The 21,554-nt window shown below is 38.1% G+C and overlaps 1 protein-coding gene across 1 annotated transcript in view; it reads left to right on the forward strand.

Annotated features, from left to right (window-relative positions):
- DDR2 (discoidin domain receptor tyrosine kinase 2) overlaps window positions 1-21,554 on the forward strand; it is a 90,472-nt gene that overhangs the window by 52,332 nt on the left and 16,586 nt on the right. Inside the window, exons 7-9 of the mRNA XM_006873426.1 lie at window positions 5,558-5,801; window positions 17,046-17,108; window positions 17,892-18,022. Coding sequence (XP_006873488.1) covers window positions 5,558-5,801; window positions 17,046-17,108; window positions 17,892-18,022 — 438 coding nt within the window. The remainder of the gene's footprint in view (window positions 1-5,557; window positions 5,802-17,045; window positions 17,109-17,891; window positions 18,023-21,554) is intronic.

A 21,554-nucleotide genomic window follows, 5' to 3' on the forward strand; every position in this document is an offset into this window, starting at 1 on the left:
TGGCCCAGGATCGGACATTGTTTCGTTCTGCTGTGCATGGGGTCGCTATGAGTCGGTTCCGACTCGATGGCACCTGACAACAACAACAACAAAACACTATGTCTTGAAAGTCTGTGTGAAAGTGCAAGTATATTACTTGGAAGAGAGTAAAACATTTAAAAGAGAATATTGAATACAATAGTAGAATTTATTTTTGTCAGTTTATCATCACAGAGAAGCTAAGAAAGAGTGAGAACTGGAGTGGGTAGATATTGCTGAGTGGTGTGATGGAAGCAGAAAGGCTTGAAAAAAGTCCAAAGACCGAGCTGATGCTGCAGACTGGTAAAGAAGATCTGGGGAAGGGAGCTTAAGGCCTGATTGTCCTTTTCTCACAGTCAGACTCTCATGAAAGAGATGCAACTTTCTATAAGGGTTTGAGGACATCTCTAGTAATAAAATGGAGAATTTCCTAGTATCTAGAACAAGTGATTGTTTTCCCTTTCTCTTATTCAATCACAAATATGTTTTAGAGAGAAAAGCAAGGGAGTGTAGGAAAATGCATGCATAAAACTGCCAGAGTAGATGTCAAACCTTCTTAGCATGAGAAAAACTAGGGACTTACAAATAGAGGGTTGAGAGAAAAGTTGTTTTGCTGCATGTAAGAAAGAGACCCCAGAAGCTTATATGCTTGATGTTTACGAAGGTTTACAAAGGAGCATGAGGGAACTCCACATGAAACTCAAGCAAGAGAGTGGGCAATTGAATCTGATAGTTGTGTGCAGTATATTAATGGCCAGCAAACTAGTAGCTCTACTTATATTTATCTCTCTCTTCAAATTCAATATTCACATTCTAAATTTACCCATCCCCTTATAAATATATAAAAAATATTTAAATCATACATAGCACTGTGCTAGGTTCTGTGGGCACACAGATGAATAATATATAGTCCTTACCTTCGGACAATTTGCAGTTCAGTGGGGCAGGCAGCATTTATTTGCAAAACGAGATATGCAAGATGATTTGGGAACCTAGAAGAAGGAAATATATTATGATGAGTCCCTATTAACTAAAAATTCGTTGTATTTTACACAAGCCTAGAAGTCAAGTTGAAAATGCATGTCTATTATGTTATTTCCTGATATTAATGTGATAATATTTATTAATTTGATTAGTAAATGCTTAACCAATGGGTGAAATGCTGGACGTGCTCACTACTCTATGCTAGGAAATTTCTAAGACCACTCTCTGGAAGAAATCCATATTTGTGACTATTCCAAAGAAAGGTGATCCAACAAAATACAGAAATTATCAAACAATATAATTAATTCCACACACAAATAGGATTTTGCTAAAGATAATTGTAAAAATGGTTGTAGTAGTACACTGACAAGGAGCTGCCAGAATTCCAAGTTGGATTCAGAAGAGGATGTGGGATGAGGGATATCATTGCTGACGTCAGATGGATTTTGGCTGAAAGCAGAGAAGACTAGAAAGACATTTAGCTGTGTTTTTAAGACTATGCAAAGGCATTTGAATGAGTGAATCATAACAAATTATGGATAATATGAAGAAGAGGAATTTCAGAACAATTATGTTTCTGTGGAACTAGGACAGAAACCAAGTGATGGTTGTTCAAATGCTGTAAGGGGATATTGTGTAAGTTAATATCAGGAAAGGTGTACAGCAGGGTAGTATCCTTTCATCATACTTATTCATTCTGTATGTTGAGCTTGTAATCTGAGAAGGTGGGCAATATAAAGAAAAAATCATTAAGAACCTGCAACATGCAGTTGACATAACCTTGTTTGCTAAAAGTGAAGAGGACTTATAGAACTTACTGATGAATATCAAAGAGTGCAGCAGTCTTCAGTATGGATTACAAATCGATGTAAAGAACATAAAGACCAATAAATAACATCATGATAAATGGAGAAAAGTTTGAAGTAATCAAAGACTTTGTTTTGCTTGGATCCACAATCAACACTCATGGAAGCAGCAGTCAAGAAATCAAATGACATATTGCATTGGACAAATCTGCTGCAAAAGATCTCTTTAAAGTGTTAAAACGTAAAGATGTCACTTTTAGGACTAAGGTGTAGCTGATCCATGCCATTTTTGTTTCCAATCACCTCATGTGCATGTAAAAGCTGGGCAATGAATAAGGAAGTCTGAAGAAAAATTGATGCCTATGAATTATGGTGTGGTTGAAGAATATTGAGTATACTATGTACCGCTAGAACAAAGAAATCTATCTGGGAAGAAGTACAGTGAGAATGCTTCTTAGAAGCATAAATGGTACGACATCAATCACCTCACATACTTTGGGCATGTTATCAGTAAGAACCAGCCACTGGAGAAAGACGTCGTGGTTGGTAAAGTAGAGGTTCAGCGAAAAAGAAGATCCTCTACAAGATGACTTGACACAGTATTTGCAACAGTGGACTCAAACTCAGCAACAATTCTGGTGATGTTGCAGTATTTTGTTCTGTTGTACATGGAGTTGCTATGAGTTGGATCCAATTCAAAGACACCTGCAAATAACAGCAACCATTAAAGAACACTTAAGATGAAAACAGAAGGTTCAACATATGCTTCGCTTATTGTTCCAGGGTGGTTCTTTTTGACAGTTGTAAAATTTAGGCGTGCACAGTTTTGTGTAATGCATTTTCCTTCACAATTTTCCCAAGGGCTGGGGAGTAAATATACTTTAAGAGAATCATGATTATTTTGTTGAATAATGTACACATATATAGATATGTTGATACTGTTGTTAAGTGTTGTCAAACGAGTTCTGACTCATAGTGACCCTGTATAGAGTTTCTGAGGAGCTACTGGTGATCTTGAACCTCTGACCTGGCAGTCCAGCACATTAACCCACAGCACCACACCAGGACTCTGCTATATAGATATAGATATATCCTGAGGTATCTATGAGGACTTTTTATCAATCACAAATATATACATACTCTTGGGAGAATTTAGTTCCACAAATAATAAAGTACATTTTAAATTCCACAAATAATAAAGTACATTTTAAATCAAGTTATATTTAGTTAATAGATTTTGTTTTTCCTTAGTTTCCTGCAGCTCCTGTTTAGTTAGTTTATTACAGGTCAAAATTATCCAAAGCATGTTCTACAGTGAGAAGGTGCCGGAAACTTTTAAGAAATGGACTCAAGCATATTGCTTTCAAAACCGAAGAGGTCTTCTGCATATCTTAATTTTTCTGAGACAAATGAAAAATAAGAGATGTCTTATGGAGGTTTTTTTTTTTGGTCACATAGACAAATTATTGCCTATTGTTTCTTAATCAAGAGTTAAAATGTAATCCGAAAATATGCTAATGTGTTTTAAGCATGTATTGTATTAGTTAAATATGTAAGTCCACATGGGAATGAAATCCTATACTATTTATTTGCATTCCAGGAGAATTCCCAAACCATCTGTGGGAAAGATTATTACTTTCCCCACAGGCCACTTATCCAACACTTTGCAGATTTGAAAACATCTGAAAAATCTATTAAAACTATAGATGGTATTTCTTTGATTTTTTAAAAAGTCATGTTCCATTGACTTGTGTTCAATAAACTGGAACAGTTAATTCATCCCAAGGAAGGTATTAACACATGTTTTCATCATTAAAACATTCAGGAGAAAATCCAAATGGAAAAGTTAGGGCAGTTTGCTCCATTTCTGTGTGGCATGGCATGTGGAAAGGGTACTGGATTAGGAGTCTAGGATTCAGGAGTCAGTTCTGCCATTGACTGACTGTGTGAAAGCCACAACTCCTCTGAGCTCCCATTTCCTCATTAGTAAGTAAAGGACTAGATCATTCTAAAGTTTTCCACTAACTTTAATGTTCTACAAATCCTATTTTTTAAGGTTATACCTGGCCTGTTTCTCTAGTCATTACATTTTTCTACTCATGCTATTTTCTTCTTCCGCTGAAAATAAATTTTGAATGGCAGTACCACACTGACTTTCCAGAAACCAGAGGAGCTTATTTAAGACACCTAAAGGGTTACAATTCAAGGAGTGGTGCTGTAGGGAAAGCATTGAACTGCTAACCGCAAGGCTGGCGATTCAAACCCACCAACCACTCCTTAGAAATCCTATATATGGTCACTGAGTCAAAACTGTCTCCAAGGCACTTAAAAACACAACAAGAACAAAGGAAAACATTAAAGCAAGAACAAGATATATATTCCTAGGATGATGATAATGCTTTCCAGTCTATGAAGTCTTTATGTTCAGGGAATGTGGGATGGTTGTGGTATGCTAGTGACTGACAAAGATGTGTTTCCACATATGTATGAACCAAAGGAAGTGGTACTAAACTACCACAGAGACTTGAGTTAAATACTGATTTAAGTGAAACTACCAGCCGCTCCGCGGGAGAAAGATGAGGCTTTCTACTCCTGTAAAGATTTACACCCTCAGAAACCCTATACAGGGTCGCTATGGGTCGGACCCGACTCGATGGCACTTAACAACAACAACAACAACAACTTGTTGAGGGTTACTAAATACAGCTAAGTGCTACTATTAAAAAAAAACAATGCTATGGAATTATTGTTCCTGAGGATCCATAAAACTCACACACTTAACCTGTTAAAGTGGCCAATGTAGCAGGTTAGAGGACATCAATTAATCTCCAACAGACTTTCTTTTCTCATTTCATGAAATATTGATGAGGACGACTTAATGCCCACATCAAATGACTTTATCTAAATGTATTGAAAAAGATGATTAATTGTTGTACCACTGGACAAAAAATGCTAAGACAGAGCACTTAAAATGAGAATTCTAAAAAGAAAGACGAATTGTGTCGTCTAACCAACACAGCTTGATTTGATTCCCAGCCAATGCACTTCATGTTATGAAGCTGATCATGTCTCAGCAGAACTTTCAGACTAAGATGACATAGGCAGAAAGGTCTGGTGATCTACTGAAAATCAGCCAATGGAAACACTATGTATCACAGTGGATTTGTGAAAACCGTATGGATATCCTACAAATCACCATGGGGATGGTATGGACTAGATAGTGTTTTGTTCCACTGTGAATGAGGTCACTATGAATTGGGGTGAACTCGACAGCAGCTAATAACATTAATAATACTATTTCCGGTTTCTCACCTAAACTTGTAAATTTTTTGGACTGGTATTGGAATGCACTTAGAAGGAAGTACTATAGCAATCTTCCCCAAGGTAGCTTCCACAGATAACTCAATTTCCAACAGAAAAGTGTGGTTGACAGGGTTATAGACTCAGTTTTAAAGATAAGGGAGGGCCTGAGAATATGCTGGTCCAGTCTTCAAATAACAGGTGAAGATATTACAAGGTGAAGTCCGGTAGCCAGGGACACACAGTTACATGTAGGTGACTGGGATTGCAACCCAGGCTTACAAGGCTTTACCAACAAGTCCCTTGAGAGAATAATCCGGAAGATTGCAGACCACCAACTGTTCAAGAAATAAATATCCAGGTTTAGGATCTTATTAGGTAAACTGGCATTATGTTTCTGTTCCACCTGGCGGTATTAACCAGTCACTCACATACTCTCTCTCTGCCAGGTCCACTGCAACAATATGTTTGCTAAAGGTGTGAAGATCTTTAAGGAGGTACAGTGCTACTTTCGCTCTGAAGCCAATGAGTGGGAACCTAATGCTGTCTCCTTCCCCCTTGTCTTGGATGACGTCAACCCCAGTGCTCGATTCGTCACAGTGCCCCTCCACCACCGCATGGCCAGTGCTATCAAATGCCAATATCATTTTGCTGACACCTGGATGATGTTCAGTGAGATCACCTTCCAATCAGGTAGGGAGCTCAAGGGTCCTTCAGGGAAGAGGGAGCAGGAGAATGAAGGAAGAAAGTGGATGTCCAGAGCTTCCCTTTGGCAGGTCTCCAAGAGGAGAAGGGTTGACCAAGTGGCTTCTAATTGGTGGGTAGAGGAAACCCTGTGGGTGACTATTTTTACTACTTTTCAATGTGGAAGGGTAATGTAAATTGGCATACTATTTCCTTTGCTCTTCTCTCTCACACATTGTTCCAGCAGAGATGTAAGATAAAGGATTAGCAACAACAGAAAAGAGCTAGAATAAGAGTTTGTTGTTGTTGTTGTTAAGTGCCATCGAGTCAGTTCCGACCAATAGCAACCCTGTATAGGGTTTAAAGGAGAAGCCGGTGAGCTTGAACCACTGACCTTGCAGTTCAAATGACTTTGCAGTCTGATGCATTAGCCCACAGTGCCAAACCAGGATGAGAGCTTATAATGTGTTAAAAATTTAATATGAATTATGACCCTTAACGGGAAACTCATATAATTGCTAATAAAATATTTAAATGAAAATGTGCAAAGATACACATTCATCCATCAATTATTCAGGTTTTTTAAAAAATAATATTTTAGTGAGATTTTAGTGAAAGTTTACACAGCAAGTTTTTGTGCTCTTGTTTGACAATTTCCACACACATTTTCCAGTGACAGTAGTTTTTTAGAGTAGTGTGTCATCATTTTGTGTTCAGTTTGTCCCTTGCCAGTACTCTGGTTTGTTGTTATTAAATGCCATCGAGTTGGTTCTGACTCAAAGTAACCCTATGCATAACCAAATTAAACACTGTCTGGACCTCTGTCATCCTCACAACTGTTGTTGTACTTGAGTCCATTGCTGCTGCCACTGTGCCAATACATCTTGTTGGGGTGTCTTCCTCTTTTTCAATGAACCTTTGTAAAACATGATGGCCTTCTCCAGCAATTGGTTCTTCCTGATAATATGTCCAAAGTATGAGAGACAGTCTCACCACGCTAGCTTCTGAGGAGCATTCTGTCTGCATTCCTTCCAAGACAGATTTGTTTGTCCTTCTGGAATTCTATGGTAATTTCAATATTCTTCTCCAACACCACAATTCAAATGCATTGATTCTTCTCCTGTCTTCCTTATTCATTGCTCAACTTTCACATGCATTTGAGGCAATTGAAAATACCATGGCTTGAGTCAAGCACACCTTACTCCTCTAACTGACATCTTTACTCTTTAACACTTTAACAGACATCTTTGTCCTTGAACACTTTAAAGAGGTCTTGTGCAACAGATTTCCCTAATGTAATACATTATTTGATTTCTTGGCTGCTGCTTCCATGAGTGTTAATTGTGGATCTAAGGAAAATATTGTCTTTGACAACTTCAATCTCATCTCCATTTATCATGATGTTATTTATTGATCCAGTTGTGAGGATTTCTGTTTTCTTTCCATTGAAGTGCAGCCCATATCGAAGGCTGTGAACTTTGATCTTTATCGTAAGTATTTCAAGTCCTCTTTACTTTTAGCAAGCAAGGTTGTATCATCTGCATATCACAGTCCAATCCCGATGCTACATTCTTCTTCAGATACTCCAGATTTTTGGATTTATTTGTTTTTCTCAATGTATCGATTGAATAAGCATGCTGAAGGAACACAATTCTGACACACAACTTTCCTGAGTTTAAATCATTCCGTTATTTCCTTGTTCTGTTTGAATGACTGCCTCTTGTATAGGCTTCTCATGAGCACAGTTAAGTGTTTTGGAATACCCATTGTTCATAATGTTAACCATAGCTTGTAATACTCCACACATTCAAAAGCCTTTGTATAGTCAATATTGTTGTTGTTAACTACCATGGAGTTGGTTCCAACTCATAGCGACCTTGTGTAGAGTTTCCGAGGAGCAGCTGATAAGTTTGCACCACCAACCTTGTGGTTCAAACCGACCTTGCTTTATCCCACAGCACCACAGCAGGACTCCTTGCACAGTCAATAAAGCACAGATATCCTCTGGTATTCTTTGGTTTCAGCCAGTATCCATGTGACATTAGCAATGATATCCCTCACTCCATGTCCTCATCTGAATCCAGCTTGATTTTCTGGCAGTTTCCTGTTGATGTACTGTTGCAGACATTATTGCATTAACTTCAGCAAAATTTTACTTGCATGTGATATTTATGATGTGGTTCAATGAGCTCCACATTCCGTTGAGTCACCTCTCTTTAGAATGGACACAAGTAAAGATCTCTTCCCATCAGCTGGCCAGGTAGCTGTCTTCCAAATTATTAGGTATAAATGAGTTAGTAGCACTAGTGCTGCATCAGTTTGTTGAAAGATTTCAGTTGGTATGCTGTCAATTCCTGGAGTCTTGTTTTTTGCCAATGCTTTCAGTGCAGCTTGGACTTCTTCCTTCAGAACCATCAGTTCTCGATTGTAGTTACCTCTTGAAATGGTTTAACATTGACTGATTTTTTTGGTACAGTGACTCTGTGTATACCTTTGCAAAAACCATGTGGAGACCATGTCTGACTTCCTCTGGCTTTCCAAGCGGGAAAAGAGAAACAAACTCAAAATCAGCCCAAGGCTGATTCCTATGATACAGAGATCAGACAACCTTCTTTACCCTATTCTGACACCCACCATTCCTCCCATAACACTTGTAGCACTCTCTGCTTCACATCTGGGTTCTACAATCCATTGCAGTGGTCACACAGAACTCATAACTCTACTCACGATTATAGGGTTTATTAGGGAACTGAACAGGGTATAATTCAGGATCAAAACCAACTCAGGACGCAGCAGTTCTCTAGTCAGGAAGGCCTCTTTTTTACCATACAGCAGGCATGTCTCACTCTTGTTTTCAGCCTCTCAGCCTTGGTCTCTGCCCTGCTGCAAAGTTATTTTAGCCAGCCTGTGAATGTCCAAAGGACACATTCTGGAAGCTAGTCTCCTGCCCATAGGCACTCAGCTTTCTTTACTTAGTCCATAGTCCATGCTCTGTCTCTCCATACCACTGCCTCTGCCGTGACCTCTTGTCACCACCTCTCAAGTTGCTGTTTCTCTAGGTAGGGATCTCATGTGTCACTCATGCTTTTCCTTTCTTGATGGTCCTGGGATCTTCTTCTGAGATGGCTCCTAGCTGGAGGGCAAAACTAACCAATCCCAGCTTTGTTGTTGTTGTTGTTATATGGTGTGGAGTCAGTTCTGACTTATTAGCGACCCTGTACAGGGTTTCTAAGGCTGTAAATCTTTATGGGAGCAGAAAGCCTCATCTTTCTCCCGTGGAACAGCTGGTAGTTTCAAACTGCTGACCCTAAGGTTAGCAGCCCAATTTGTAACCACTACGCATAGAGTCCTGTATATAAGGAGTCCTGTGTGGTGCTATGGATTAATATGCTGGACTGCAAAGTTGGTTTGAACTGTAAGGTCGGTGGTTCATGCTCCCCAGTCTCTTCTCTGAAACCCTAGATAGGGTTGCTATAGGTCAGAACCAACTCGATGGCACTTAAGAACAACAACAATACCTTATTTACCTGGTCCCACCCAATCACTTGGTGGGAATTAAGGTGATTTGGGATAGAAAACCCATATTAGATAAATTCAAGGTACCACCACTTTCCATCTTCATTTGATACTTTCTGCATTATTAGATATTTTGTCCATATAATCCTTTAATGTTGCTAGTATAGCCTTGAAATTTTGCTTCAGTTATTTTAGCTTGAGAAATGCTGAGTGTGTTCTTTCCTTTTATACATTTCATTATAATTTTTTACTTTGTTTTCTCATGTTGCCTTTTGATATTTTCTGTTCAACTCTTGACTTCCCCATTTCTTCCATTAGCTTTTGCATCTCTGTGCTCATTTCAGAGTATTTTCTGGCATCCATTTTGGTCTTTTCTGGTTTTTTTTATTATTATTATTATTTTTTAATGGCCTTTTGCTTTCTTCCTGTGTGATGTTCTTGATGTCATCCCACAACTCTTCTGGTCTTCTATTATTAGTGTCTAATGCATCAAATCTGTTCTTGAGATGGGCTTTTGTGAACTTGTTTTAATTTTCTTCAGCTTCAACCTGAAATTGCTTTTGAGCAATTGATTTTCTGTTCCACAGTTGGCATCTGGCCTTGTTTTAACTGATGATATTCAACTCGCAAGCCCTATACAGGGTCACTATGAGTTAGAACAGACTGGACTGCACTTAACAACGACAATAACAAACAGTTCAGTGAGTGAGTGTTTCCAGCACTGTATTCATAAGCTGAAATACTTCAGTTGGTATTCCATCAGTTCCTGGAGTCTTATTTTTTTTTTTGCCAGTGCCTACAGTGCAGCTTAAACTTCTTCCTTAAACACCATTCGTTCTTGATGACATGCTTGACCACATCAACCATCTCCTTTCTGGTACTGTGACTCTGTTTCCCTTCATCTTTATTTGACGTTTCCTTTATTCTTTAATATTTTGTCCATGTTATTGTTGTTAGGTGCTGTGGAGCTGGTTCTGACTCACAGCTGCCCAATGTACAACAGAAGGAAACACTATCAGATCCTGTCCTATCCTCACAATTGCTGTTGTGTTTGAGCCCATTGTTATTGCCATTATGTGCCATTGTTTCAGTCCATCTCAATTGGGTCTTCCTCTTTTTCATTGACCCTCCACTTTACCAATCATGATGCGCTTCTCCAGGGACTGATCCTTCCTGACAACATGTTCAAAGTACGAGAGATGAAGTTTTACCCTCCTCGCTTTTAAGAAGCAATCTGTCCATACTTCTTCCAAAACAAATCTGTTCATCCTTCTGGCAGTCCATGGTATTTTCAGTATTTTTGCCACCATCATAATTCAAATGTTCTCTACCTATACAGTTCTCTAATATTTCAAGTTAAGGCTTGAATTTATTCTTCAGGTTTTGTAGCTTGAGCAATGCTGAGGGTATTTTTCCCCTTTGATTTTATAACTTCAGGTCTTTGCACATTTCATTAATGACTTGTCTATGTAGATGGCACAACCTTGCTTGCTGAGAGCAAAAAAGGACTTGAAGCACTTACTGATAAAGATCAAAGACTGCAACCTTTAATGTAGATTACATTTCAACATAATAAAACAGAAATATTCACAACTGGGCCAGTAAATAATATTATGATAAAAGGAGAAAAATTTAAATATGTCCAGGTTTTCATTTTACTTGGATCCATAACCACCATGGAACGTGGAGCCAGGAAATCAAACTATGTATTGCATTGAGCAGATTTGCTGTAAAAGAGCTCTCTAAAGTGTTTTTTAAAAAAACAACAAAGAAGTCTCTTTGACCTAAGCCTCTGGTATTTTCAATCACCTCATATGCATATGAAAGCTGGACATTGAATAAGGAAGAATTGATGCCTTTGAGTTATGGTGTTGGGGAAGAATATGAAATGTGCCATGGGCTGCTAGGAAAACAAATAAATCTACTTTGGAAGAAGTATAGGATGGCCAGATTTCATCTCAGGTACTTTGAACATGTTCTCAGGAGGGATCAGTCCCTAAAGATAGACATTATGTTTGATAGAAGGCCAGAGATAAAGAGGAGACTCATCAGTACGACAAATTGACACAGAGGCTACAACAATGTGCTCAAACATAGGAATTCTTATGAGGCTGTCTCTGGACTAGGCAGCGTTTAGTTCTACTGTATGACTAGTTCTATTGTAGTTCAGCTGGATGATGCCAAACAACAACCATTCAATGACATTGGCTACATTCTTCACATTGTATCACCGTTCTTGCTCTCTCTACCCATTTTGTTTCACCACCATTAACTTAAACTCTGTCTTCTAAACTTCTCCTCTGCGTTTTAGTTACTCTTATCAATTTGATTTCACTTAGATAATTCTTTAAAAGACTGCACTGATCAAGGCAAACATTCTTTATTGGTTGAACTAAATGGTTGTTAAGTTTAAAGATGACATCAAGGAATAATTTTGGTTCAGAACTTAAAGATTATCTCTGGGCAATAGATTCCAAGGTCCTCAGTCCCAATGGTTCTAATAAGTTCTGGTGCATAAGAATTGGAAATTCTATTCCACATTTTTTTTTTATCTTCTGATCAGGATCCATCAGTAGGTCCTTGATATTTTTGTTTCATATTAAAAAGTAGAAAATGTAAATATGGTTTGGCAATTAAGATGTCTTGTTGTTGTTAGGTGCAGTCAAGTCAGTTCTGAATCATAGTGACCGTATGTACAATAGAATAAAATATTGCCCAGTCCTACACCATCCTTTGGACCAATAAACAACATTCTTATCAACAGAGAAAAGATTGAAGTTGTCAAGGACTTCATTCTTCTTGGATCAACTATCAACACTCGTGGAAGCAGTAGTCAAGAGATCAGATGACATATTGCATTGGGCAAATCTGCTGCACAGGAACTTTTTAAAGTGTTGAAGAGCAGAGATGTCAGCTTGAGGACTAAGGTGCGCCTGACCCAAGACATGGTATTTTCAATAACCTCTTATGGATGTGAAAGCTGGACAGTGAATAAGGAAGATCGTAGAAGAATTTATGCCTTTGAGCTGTGGTGTTGAAGGAGAATGCTAAAAGTGCCATGGACTTCCAAAAGAACCAATAGATCTGTTTTGGAAGAAGTGCAGCCAGAGTGTCCTTGGAGGCCAGGATGGCTAAGCTCCGTCTCTCATACTTTGGACATATTGTCAGGAGGGAACAGTCGCTGGAGAAGGATGTCATGCTGGGTAAGATGGAGGGTCAGAGAAAAAGAGGAAGACCCCCAACGAGATGGATCAGCCAGGTGGCATCATTGATGGCGTCAAGTGTGGCAGCGGTAGTGAGGTTGGCCCAGGATCGGACACTGTTTCGTTTTGCTGTACATGGGGTCTCTATGAGTCAGCTCCAACTCGGTGGTACCTGACAACAACAACAACAACAACAACACCATCCTCGGACTCCTGGTGTGATGCTTTGGGTTAATGCACCAAACAGCAAAGCCATTTGAACTGCAAAGTCAGCGGTTCAAGCTCACCCGCTGCTCCTTGGAAGCCCTATAGAGGGTCACTATGGGTTGGAATTGACTCGTTGGCACTTAACAACAACAGCAACAACACCATCCTCATATATGTTGCTATGTTTGAGCACGTTGTTGCAGCCATAAACACAATTCATCTCGTTGAGGGTCTTCCTCATTTTCACTGACTCTCTACTTTACCAAGCATGATGTCTTTCTCCAGGATTTTTCCCTCACAATATACCCAAAGTATGTGAGGCAAAAACTTGCCATCCACACTTCTAAGGAGCACTCTGACTATATATTTCTTTGCCAACATCATAATTCAGAGGCATTGGATCTTCTTCCTTCTTCCTTGTTCATTGTCTAGCTTTCACATGCATATGAAGCTGTTGGGGAAATGTATGGTTTGGCTCAGGAGCTCCTTTGTCCTTAAAGTTACATCTTTATTTCTTAGCACTTTAAAGAGATCTTTTATAGCAGATTTGTCCAATGTAATGCCATTTGATTTCCTGATTGCTATTTCCATGGGTGTTGATTGTAGATACAAGTAAAATGAAATACTTGATAACTTCAATCTTATCTCCATTTATCATGACACTACTTACTTACCCAATTGTGAGAATATTTATGTTCTTTATGCTAAGATGTAAACCATATTGAAAGCTGTGGTCTTTGATCTTCATCAGTAAGTACTTCAAGTGCTCTTCATTTTTAGTAAGGTTGTGTCATCTGCATATTAGCAGATTGTTAATGATGCTTCCTCTAATCCTGATGCAACATTCTTCTTCATACAGTCTAGCTTCTTAGATTATTTGCTCAGTATACATATAGAATAAGTTTGGTGAAAGGATACAGTCCTGACACACACTTTTCCTTATTTTAAACCAAATTGAGATGTATTACTAATGAAATGGAGTCCTGGTGTGGCACTGTAGGATAACACTAGACAGCTAAGCACAAGGTCAGCAACACAAACCCACCATCCCATCTTCAGAAACACTACACAGGGTTGCTATGAGTTCGAACCAACTTGACAGCACTTAACAACAACAACAATAATGAAATAGAGTATATGTTTAGAAAACCAAGTTTATTTCCTACATGCATTTTTGTGCTAAAGATAAGCTCTAAGAGTGAATATACAGATTATTTTATTGAAGTCTCTATGGAGAGCAGAAATTAAGATGTTCAAAGCAGTGTCAATAACATTATATGTGTTAACTATTAGTGGAGGGAGTAGATTCCCATGTATCCTCAGGGATCATTTCAGAGCAGTAATTATCTTAAGATAACTATTGATAGCTAGTCACTATAGTTTTTGCAAGACCAATGAATTATTGACTGCAAACACCTTTTTAAAACAACATAAAGACAATGATACACATGGACCTCACTAGATGGAATACACATGAATACAATTGATTACATCTGTGGGAAGATAAAGTGGAAAACTTCCATATCATCATACAAAACAAGGCCAGAGGGATACTGTGGAACTGACCATCAATTCCTCATATGCAAGTTCAGGTTGAAGCTGAAGAAAATTAAACCAAGTCCATGAAAGCCAAAATATATACCACCTGAATATATACCACCTGAATTTAGAGATCATCTAAAGAACATATTTGATACATTAGACACTAAAAACTGAAAACCAGAAGAGTTGTGGGATGACATCAAGAACATCATACGTGAAGAAAGCAAGAGGTCATTAAGAAGACAAGAAAGAAGGAAAAGACCAAAATGGATGTCAGAAGAGACTCTGAAACTTCATCTCCAGCATAGAGATGCTAAAGAAAATAAAAGACATGAAGAGATAAAAGAACTGAATAGAAAATTTCAAAGGGCAGCTCCAGAAAACAAAGTCAAGTATTATAATAAAAGATGCAAAGACCTTGAGTTAGAAAACCAAAAGAAGAAAATGCACTCAACATTTCTCAAGCTGAAAGAACTGAAGAAGATATTCAAGTCTCAACTTGCAACATTGAAGGACTTCTTTTAATTTTTTGAAATTAAAATTTTAAAAAATTTTAATTAAAATTGATTTTCATTTTAATTTAATTTTTAAATTTCTTTTAATTTTTTACGAGCAAAACATTGAATGATGCTAGAAGCATCCAAAGAAGGTGACAGAAATATACAGAATCACTTTATCAAAAATGTTTGCTGTTCAACCATTTCAAGAGATAGCATATGATCAGGAGCCATTGGTACTAACTGAAGAATCCAAGGTGTGCTGAAGACATTGACAAAGAACAAGGCTCTGGGAAATGATGGAACACAAACTAAAATCTTGGAACAAACAGCACTGAAAACACACATTAATCTATACCAAGAAATTTGGAAGACAGTTACCTGGTCAACTGATTGTATAAGAGATACAAATTCAAGCCTGAACTTGAAATATTGAAGGATTCTATGGGAAAATTATTGAATGATGCAGAAAGCATAAAAAGATGGAAGGAATACACAGAGTCACTGTACTAAAACTAAATGTTCAATGTATGACCACCTCAATAGGTAGCATATGATTAAGAGCCAATCATACTGAAGGAAGCAGTCCAAGGTACATTGAAGGCATTGGCAAAGAACAAGGCTCTGGGAATTGATGGAATACAAATTAAAATCTTTCAACAAACTAAGGCAGCACTCATATATGACAAGAAATTTGGAAGACAGGTTGCTGGTCAAATGATTGGAAGAGATCCATATTTGTGCCAAGGAAAGGTGACCCAATGGACTGTGGAAATCATTGGACAATATCATTAATATCACATGCAAGTAAAATCATGTCTGCAGCAGTATATTGGCAGGGAACTGCCAGAGGTTCAAGCTGGATTCAGATGAGGACATAGAATGAGAGAATATCATGGCTAATATTAGATGGATCTTGGCTGAAAGCAGAGAATACTAGAAAGATGTTTACCAATGCTTTATTGACTATGTGAAGATTTTCCATTGTATGGATCATGGCAAGCTATGGATAACATTGTGAAGAATGGGTATTCCAGAACACTTATTTGTGCTCATGAGGAACCTGTACATAGATGAAGTGGCAGTCATTTAAATAGAACAAGGGGACACTAAATAGCTTAAAATCAGGAAAGGTGTGAGGTAAGGTTGTATTCTTTTACCATCCTTATTCAATATGAATATCGAGCACATAATCAGAGAAGTTGGATTATATGAAGAAGAATATGGCATCAGAATTGGAGGAAGACTCATTAACAACCTCCGATATGGAGATGATACTCCCTTGCTTACTGAAAGTTCAGAGAACTTAAAATACTGACTGATGAAAATCAAAGATGACAGATTTCAGTATGGATTTAATCTCACTGTAAAAAAAAACAACACAAAAAATCTTCACAACTGGACCAATAAATATCACCATGGTAAATGGAGAAAAGATTGAAGTTGTTAAAGGGTTTATTTTGCTTCAATCAACTATCAACACTCATAGAAGTAGCAGTCAAAAAATTAAAAGAAATATTGCATTAGGTAAATCTGTTGCATAAGACCTCTTTAAAGTGTTCAACAGTAAAGATGTCAGGCTATTTTCAATAGCCTCATATGCATGTGAAAGTTTAGACAATGAATAAGAAAGATTATAGAATTGATGCATTTGAATTATAATTTTGGAGAAGTGTATTGGAAGTACCATGTACTCCCAGAAGAATAAACAAATCTGTCTTGGAGAAGTACAACCAGAATGCTCCTTAGGAGCCAGGATGGTCAGATTTTATCTCTCATACTTCATCCATATTATCAGGAGGGACCAATCCCTCGAGAAGGATATCATGCTTGGTAAAGTGGAGGGTCAGCGAAAAAGAGGAAGTCCCCCAATGAGATGGATTGGCAAAGTGGTGATAGCAATGGGCTCAATTGTAGCAACAATTGATGGTGCAGGTCTGGGTGGTCTTTCATTCTGTTGTGTATAGGCTTGCTATGAGTCGGAACCAAGTTGATGATGCCTCTAACAACAACAACAACAGTTTATGTAGTTACAACCCTCACACCACTTTTTATCAAACAAATTTTCGTTTTGACACATAGTTTCAAATATTTGAAACAATAATTTTATAAAAGTTGTATTTTCTATATACCTAAATGGTGTTATTGTATTATTTAATTTGATTTTGAAAAAAGTCTTGGTCACAACCCACCAAATTGATTTCACAAAGTTCTAGAACACAATCTACAGTCAGAAAATGCCCCATCTAGCTGACCTTTCCTCTGTTCTCACCCTTGTTTTGTATCAGATGCTGCAATGTACAACAACTCTGGAGCCCTGCCCACCTCTCCTGTGGCACCCACAACCTATGGTATGTGTGATTCATAGTTATAAAAATTAAGTTGATGGGACCTCCTAAATGGTGAATGGTGGAGATTTGCAAAAGACTTCTGTCTGTGTAGGAGTAATGGTAACTGATGACTACAAAGGTAGGACGGTCCACTTCCATAGTTAAAGGGTCAAATTCACTTTCTTCACTCTGGCTCACGTGATACTTCAGCTGAGGCAGAGGCTAGGATTGTTCCAACTGCTCCATTAATGTTTGGGAAATCAGAGGCAGAAACAAGAAAAGAAAAGGAATATATCTAAGCAAATCCCATATTGGGTATTTGAATGAATGAATGGGTCTATAAAACAATATGCTGGGCTTTCTAATTGGAGATAAGTGTGTAAAAGTCTATTCATTGATTTGAAGAGTTACTGGCAATAAGAGCCAGCAATCTGGGAAACATGCTTGAATAAGTGTTTCCATGCAGAATTTACAGCTACCTTGGTATGTCTCAAAGAACGCAAAAAGTAAAACTGGGTCCTCACTGCTTTGCATGAGGTGTTACTGACCTAGACTATGGTAATAAAAAAAAAACATTTTGGGAACAATGGAAAGACTCTAAATTATCCAGTCTGATACTTGGGGAAAAGAATGCTATTATCCAGTGAAGGAAGACTATAGGGTAATAAAAGAATAAGAAGACCAAGAATATATATTAGTCTTAAGAGGATGTCTTCTACAATTATTCTGAAAGGACAGGTTTTACCTTCCTGCCTTTAGTCCATTAAATGACCATATTTCCTGTCTTCCTCTTTCTGGTTACAGATCCAATGCTTAAAGTTGATGACAGCAATACACGGATCCTGATTGGCTGCTTGGTAGCTATCATCTTCATCCTCCTAGCTATCATTATCATCATCCTTTGGAGGCAGTTCTGGCAGAAAATGCTGGAGAAGGTGAGGAGATGCAGAACAGGTGTGGACCAGGAAGCTGCTCCCCCTTTTCCTAAGCCACTGTCTCCCAAGGACTGAATAGCAAATTTAAAACATTTATAAATGGCTAGAGAGTTAACTAAGAAACATAGAAATAGAGAAGCTGGAGAAGCTTGTTGCTGAAAGGAACCAGAAAAGGATATTCTATGTTTTCATTTTTAGAGAGAAGATTTTGGAATCTAGGATATTCAGAAAATGATTCCTAACACCAAATCTCTCCTCAAGCATCTCTCTTGAAGATTTTGATTTCCTGGGTTCAGTGATGAGGATGGAGTGGGGTGCAGACATGGGTATTAAAAAAAATTAACAGTGATTCTGGTCCACAGTAAAGGTTGGATCAGATACCTAGCCAAAATTTCTGCTAATGCATTTGTGAAAATGACATGGGGAAACCATATATGACCTTCTCCAGCTTCACAAGGAGGATGATAGAATCAAACTCCACAACAGCCCAAAGCTGATTTCTATGATGCAAAGGCTATAGGAACCTTCTTTACCAATTCTGACACCAACCATCCTTCCCAGAGCACTCTAGGTCTCTGCTGGATTCAATAGTCTGTTGCAATGGACACACAAAACTCACAGACTATACTCACAATGATGAGGTGTATTAGGGAAGTTAGCAGGACATGATTCAGGATCAGAAACCACTCCGGTACCGCTTCTCAGCCATACTGTAGGCATACTTCTCTCTGGTCCTTGGCCTCATAGTCATTCAGTGTCTTGGACTCTGCCCTGCTCCCGGAAGTGTTACAAATTCCTTTAGCTCTGCTGATAAATGTCCAAAGGGCACCCAATTCTTACCCAAAGACACTCAGTTTTATGGGCCAGGAAGCCTACTGCTCTGTCACTCTACTGTTTCCCTCTTCTGTCACCACTTCTCTGAACAGGTACCTCAAGGTCCAGAGGGCCTCCTTTCATGGCTCTCCTTTCTTGATAGTCTTGAGGTTTTCTGTACCTGCTTCTTAGCTCCTTATAAAGAGTCCCACACACCCTATTTACATGGCCCCACCCAATTCTTTGTTGGGAATTTCAAAAAACAATGGTAGAAGAATCATAATTCACTGTACCACAGCATTGAAGATTCTTTCCTTCTTTTCTACTTGTTTGCTTATTTGTTTTTGCTGTGTGTGTGAAAAAAAAAAAAAATCCACCATTAATATCCAAGTAAAATTTCTCACAATTTTATTCTTATGTTTTTATGTACTTGAAGGTTATAATTATGTATCGATCCTCCTTGAAATCTACTTTTCTAGACCAAATAATCTGAATAATTTTTAGTACATTTGTCTAACATTTTATAATCTACAAGGAAGATTTGGGCTGTGAGGCTTTGAATTGCCTGTTGAGGATGAGAAACAGTAAAGAAGGTAAAGTGTGATTGATCTCTGTGTTTGGGGTAGATTTCCAAGGGAGAACAATCCCCATGTAGAATTTATTCTAGAGGAGAAGGATGGGAATCATGACAATAAACTTGAATTATCAGAATTTTTTGGATGTAGGACAAAAAGGGAGGGACTGAAACCAAAGAAGTAAGGGTCAACCCAGAGAAATAGCTTACATTTCTTTCTACCGTATTCCATATCGAGGTTCCTTCAATGACTGAAGTTTATGTTAGGGTTTTAAGGAAGGATATTTCACAGAAGAACTGTGTATTTCTTTTAGATTTTCAAATTCGTTGGAGTACAGTTCTTTTTCATTTCTGTTGGTTCTATTGTGATGTCACCCATTTCATTAAATTTTTATGCTATTTGCATCTTTTCCTTTGTCCAATTTGCCAGTGGTTTATAGATTTTTATTAATTCTTTCATAGAACCAACTTTTAGTTTTGTTGTTCTAGGTTTTCTGACTTCTGCTTCATTTATCTCTTCTCTTGGTTACAAATTTATATCTCTGGTTCTCTATTTTCAGTCATGAAGGTTTGTTTTATTTTAGAATCAATCCACTTTTCTATTCTTTCCTCTGAATTCCAGGATCCCAGGGTTATCATCTGTATCTGTTTCATTTGGTCTTTCATATTTTTATTGTAGAATTTGTGTATTATGTCTGCCTCATCTGCCCCCTTTCTGGAAGTCTTTTGGCATTGCTCTTTTGAAGGAGTGTGGAGTCCTGATGTGACACTGTAGAATAAGCACTAGACCACAAGGTCAGTTTGAGCTGCAAGATTGGTGGTTCCAACTCACCAGCTGCTCCTCAGAAACCTGATACAGGGTCACTATGAGTCAGAACTGACTTGATGGCACTTAACAACAACAACAACATAGGTAATGTTAGATTGTTGTTAATTGCAGTCAATTAGACTCCAACTCATGGTGACCCCATGTACAACAGAATGACTCGTTGCCTGGTCCTGGGCCATCTTCACAAATGCTTGAGTCCATGGGCACAGTTGTTAAGCCCTCAGTTGCTAACCAGAAGGTTAGCAGTTTGAACCAACCAGCCACTCTATGGTAGAAGGAAGTGTCAGTCTGTTTCCACTAAAATTTACAGATTTGGAAACTCTATGAGACTGTTCTACTAAGTCCTGTAGGGTCACTATGAGTCAGCATTGACTCAACAGCAATGTGTGTTTGAGTGCCTTCCAACTTAAGATTCTCATCTTAAAACACTATATCAGGCAATCTTCTCTTGTGATCTAGAGACTAGTTTCACTGGCTAAGTTTTGACACTAGATCTTTGGACCTTTCTTTATTGTCCTACCCTGAAAACTCCACTGAAACCTGTCTACCACATGTGATCCATGGGTGTTTGGAGTATAGCTTCCAGCATCTTAGCAGTACACAAGCCAATACAGTGTGACAAGCTGATAGACAGGGAGTGGACATTAGATAGGATGCCAAAGCCATTAGTTGTTTTACTCTTCTTATTTCCATGGTAGGTATAATTTATCATGACATCCCAGGACACCTAGGGCTTTTCTTTCCTATTTTGTAGTCCTATTTTTTGGTTAGTAAATAATGAGGCCTTATTAGGGAAACCATGAGTGACTCATAACGTTATAGAACACCTGTTAATGGGCCTTACAATTCATGTCTACATCAAATTAAAGCAGTTATGGAAAATTAGCAAAAACTTAAAAAGATTATAGAAAACTATAATACTTAGATCTTTGGCTGCTGGTAGAGTTTTGCATGTCATATAAATAATGCTTCTGCTGTGGGGTAATGTGCTGGACTGCAAAGTCAGTTTTTGAACCACTGTAGAATAAGCACTAGACTACAAGCTTACCAGCTGCTCCTCAGAAACCCTATGCAGGGTCACTATGGGTCAGAACTGACTCGATGGCACTTAACAATAACAATATGCTTCAAAGAATATTTATAAATGTTGGTTGAACAAAGATTAGGAAGTAAAATTCTGCCTGTAGAAATTAAGAAACAGCCTAAATTTCTGCAACACAGACACTTGTGGGACCCAGCTGCTTCTCTGTCACTTGCAGAGCTGCTGAAATTAAATAGCAGTAAAGGGTATTTCATCTGAATGGAAGAGCTAGGTT

Source organism: Chrysochloris asiatica, unplaced genomic scaffold (assembly GCF_000296735.1).
Source record: "Chrysochloris asiatica unplaced genomic scaffold, ChrAsi1.0 scaffold00241, whole genome shotgun sequence".
Lineage (NCBI taxonomy): Eukaryota > Metazoa > Chordata > Mammalia > Afrosoricida > Chrysochloridae > Chrysochloris > Chrysochloris asiatica.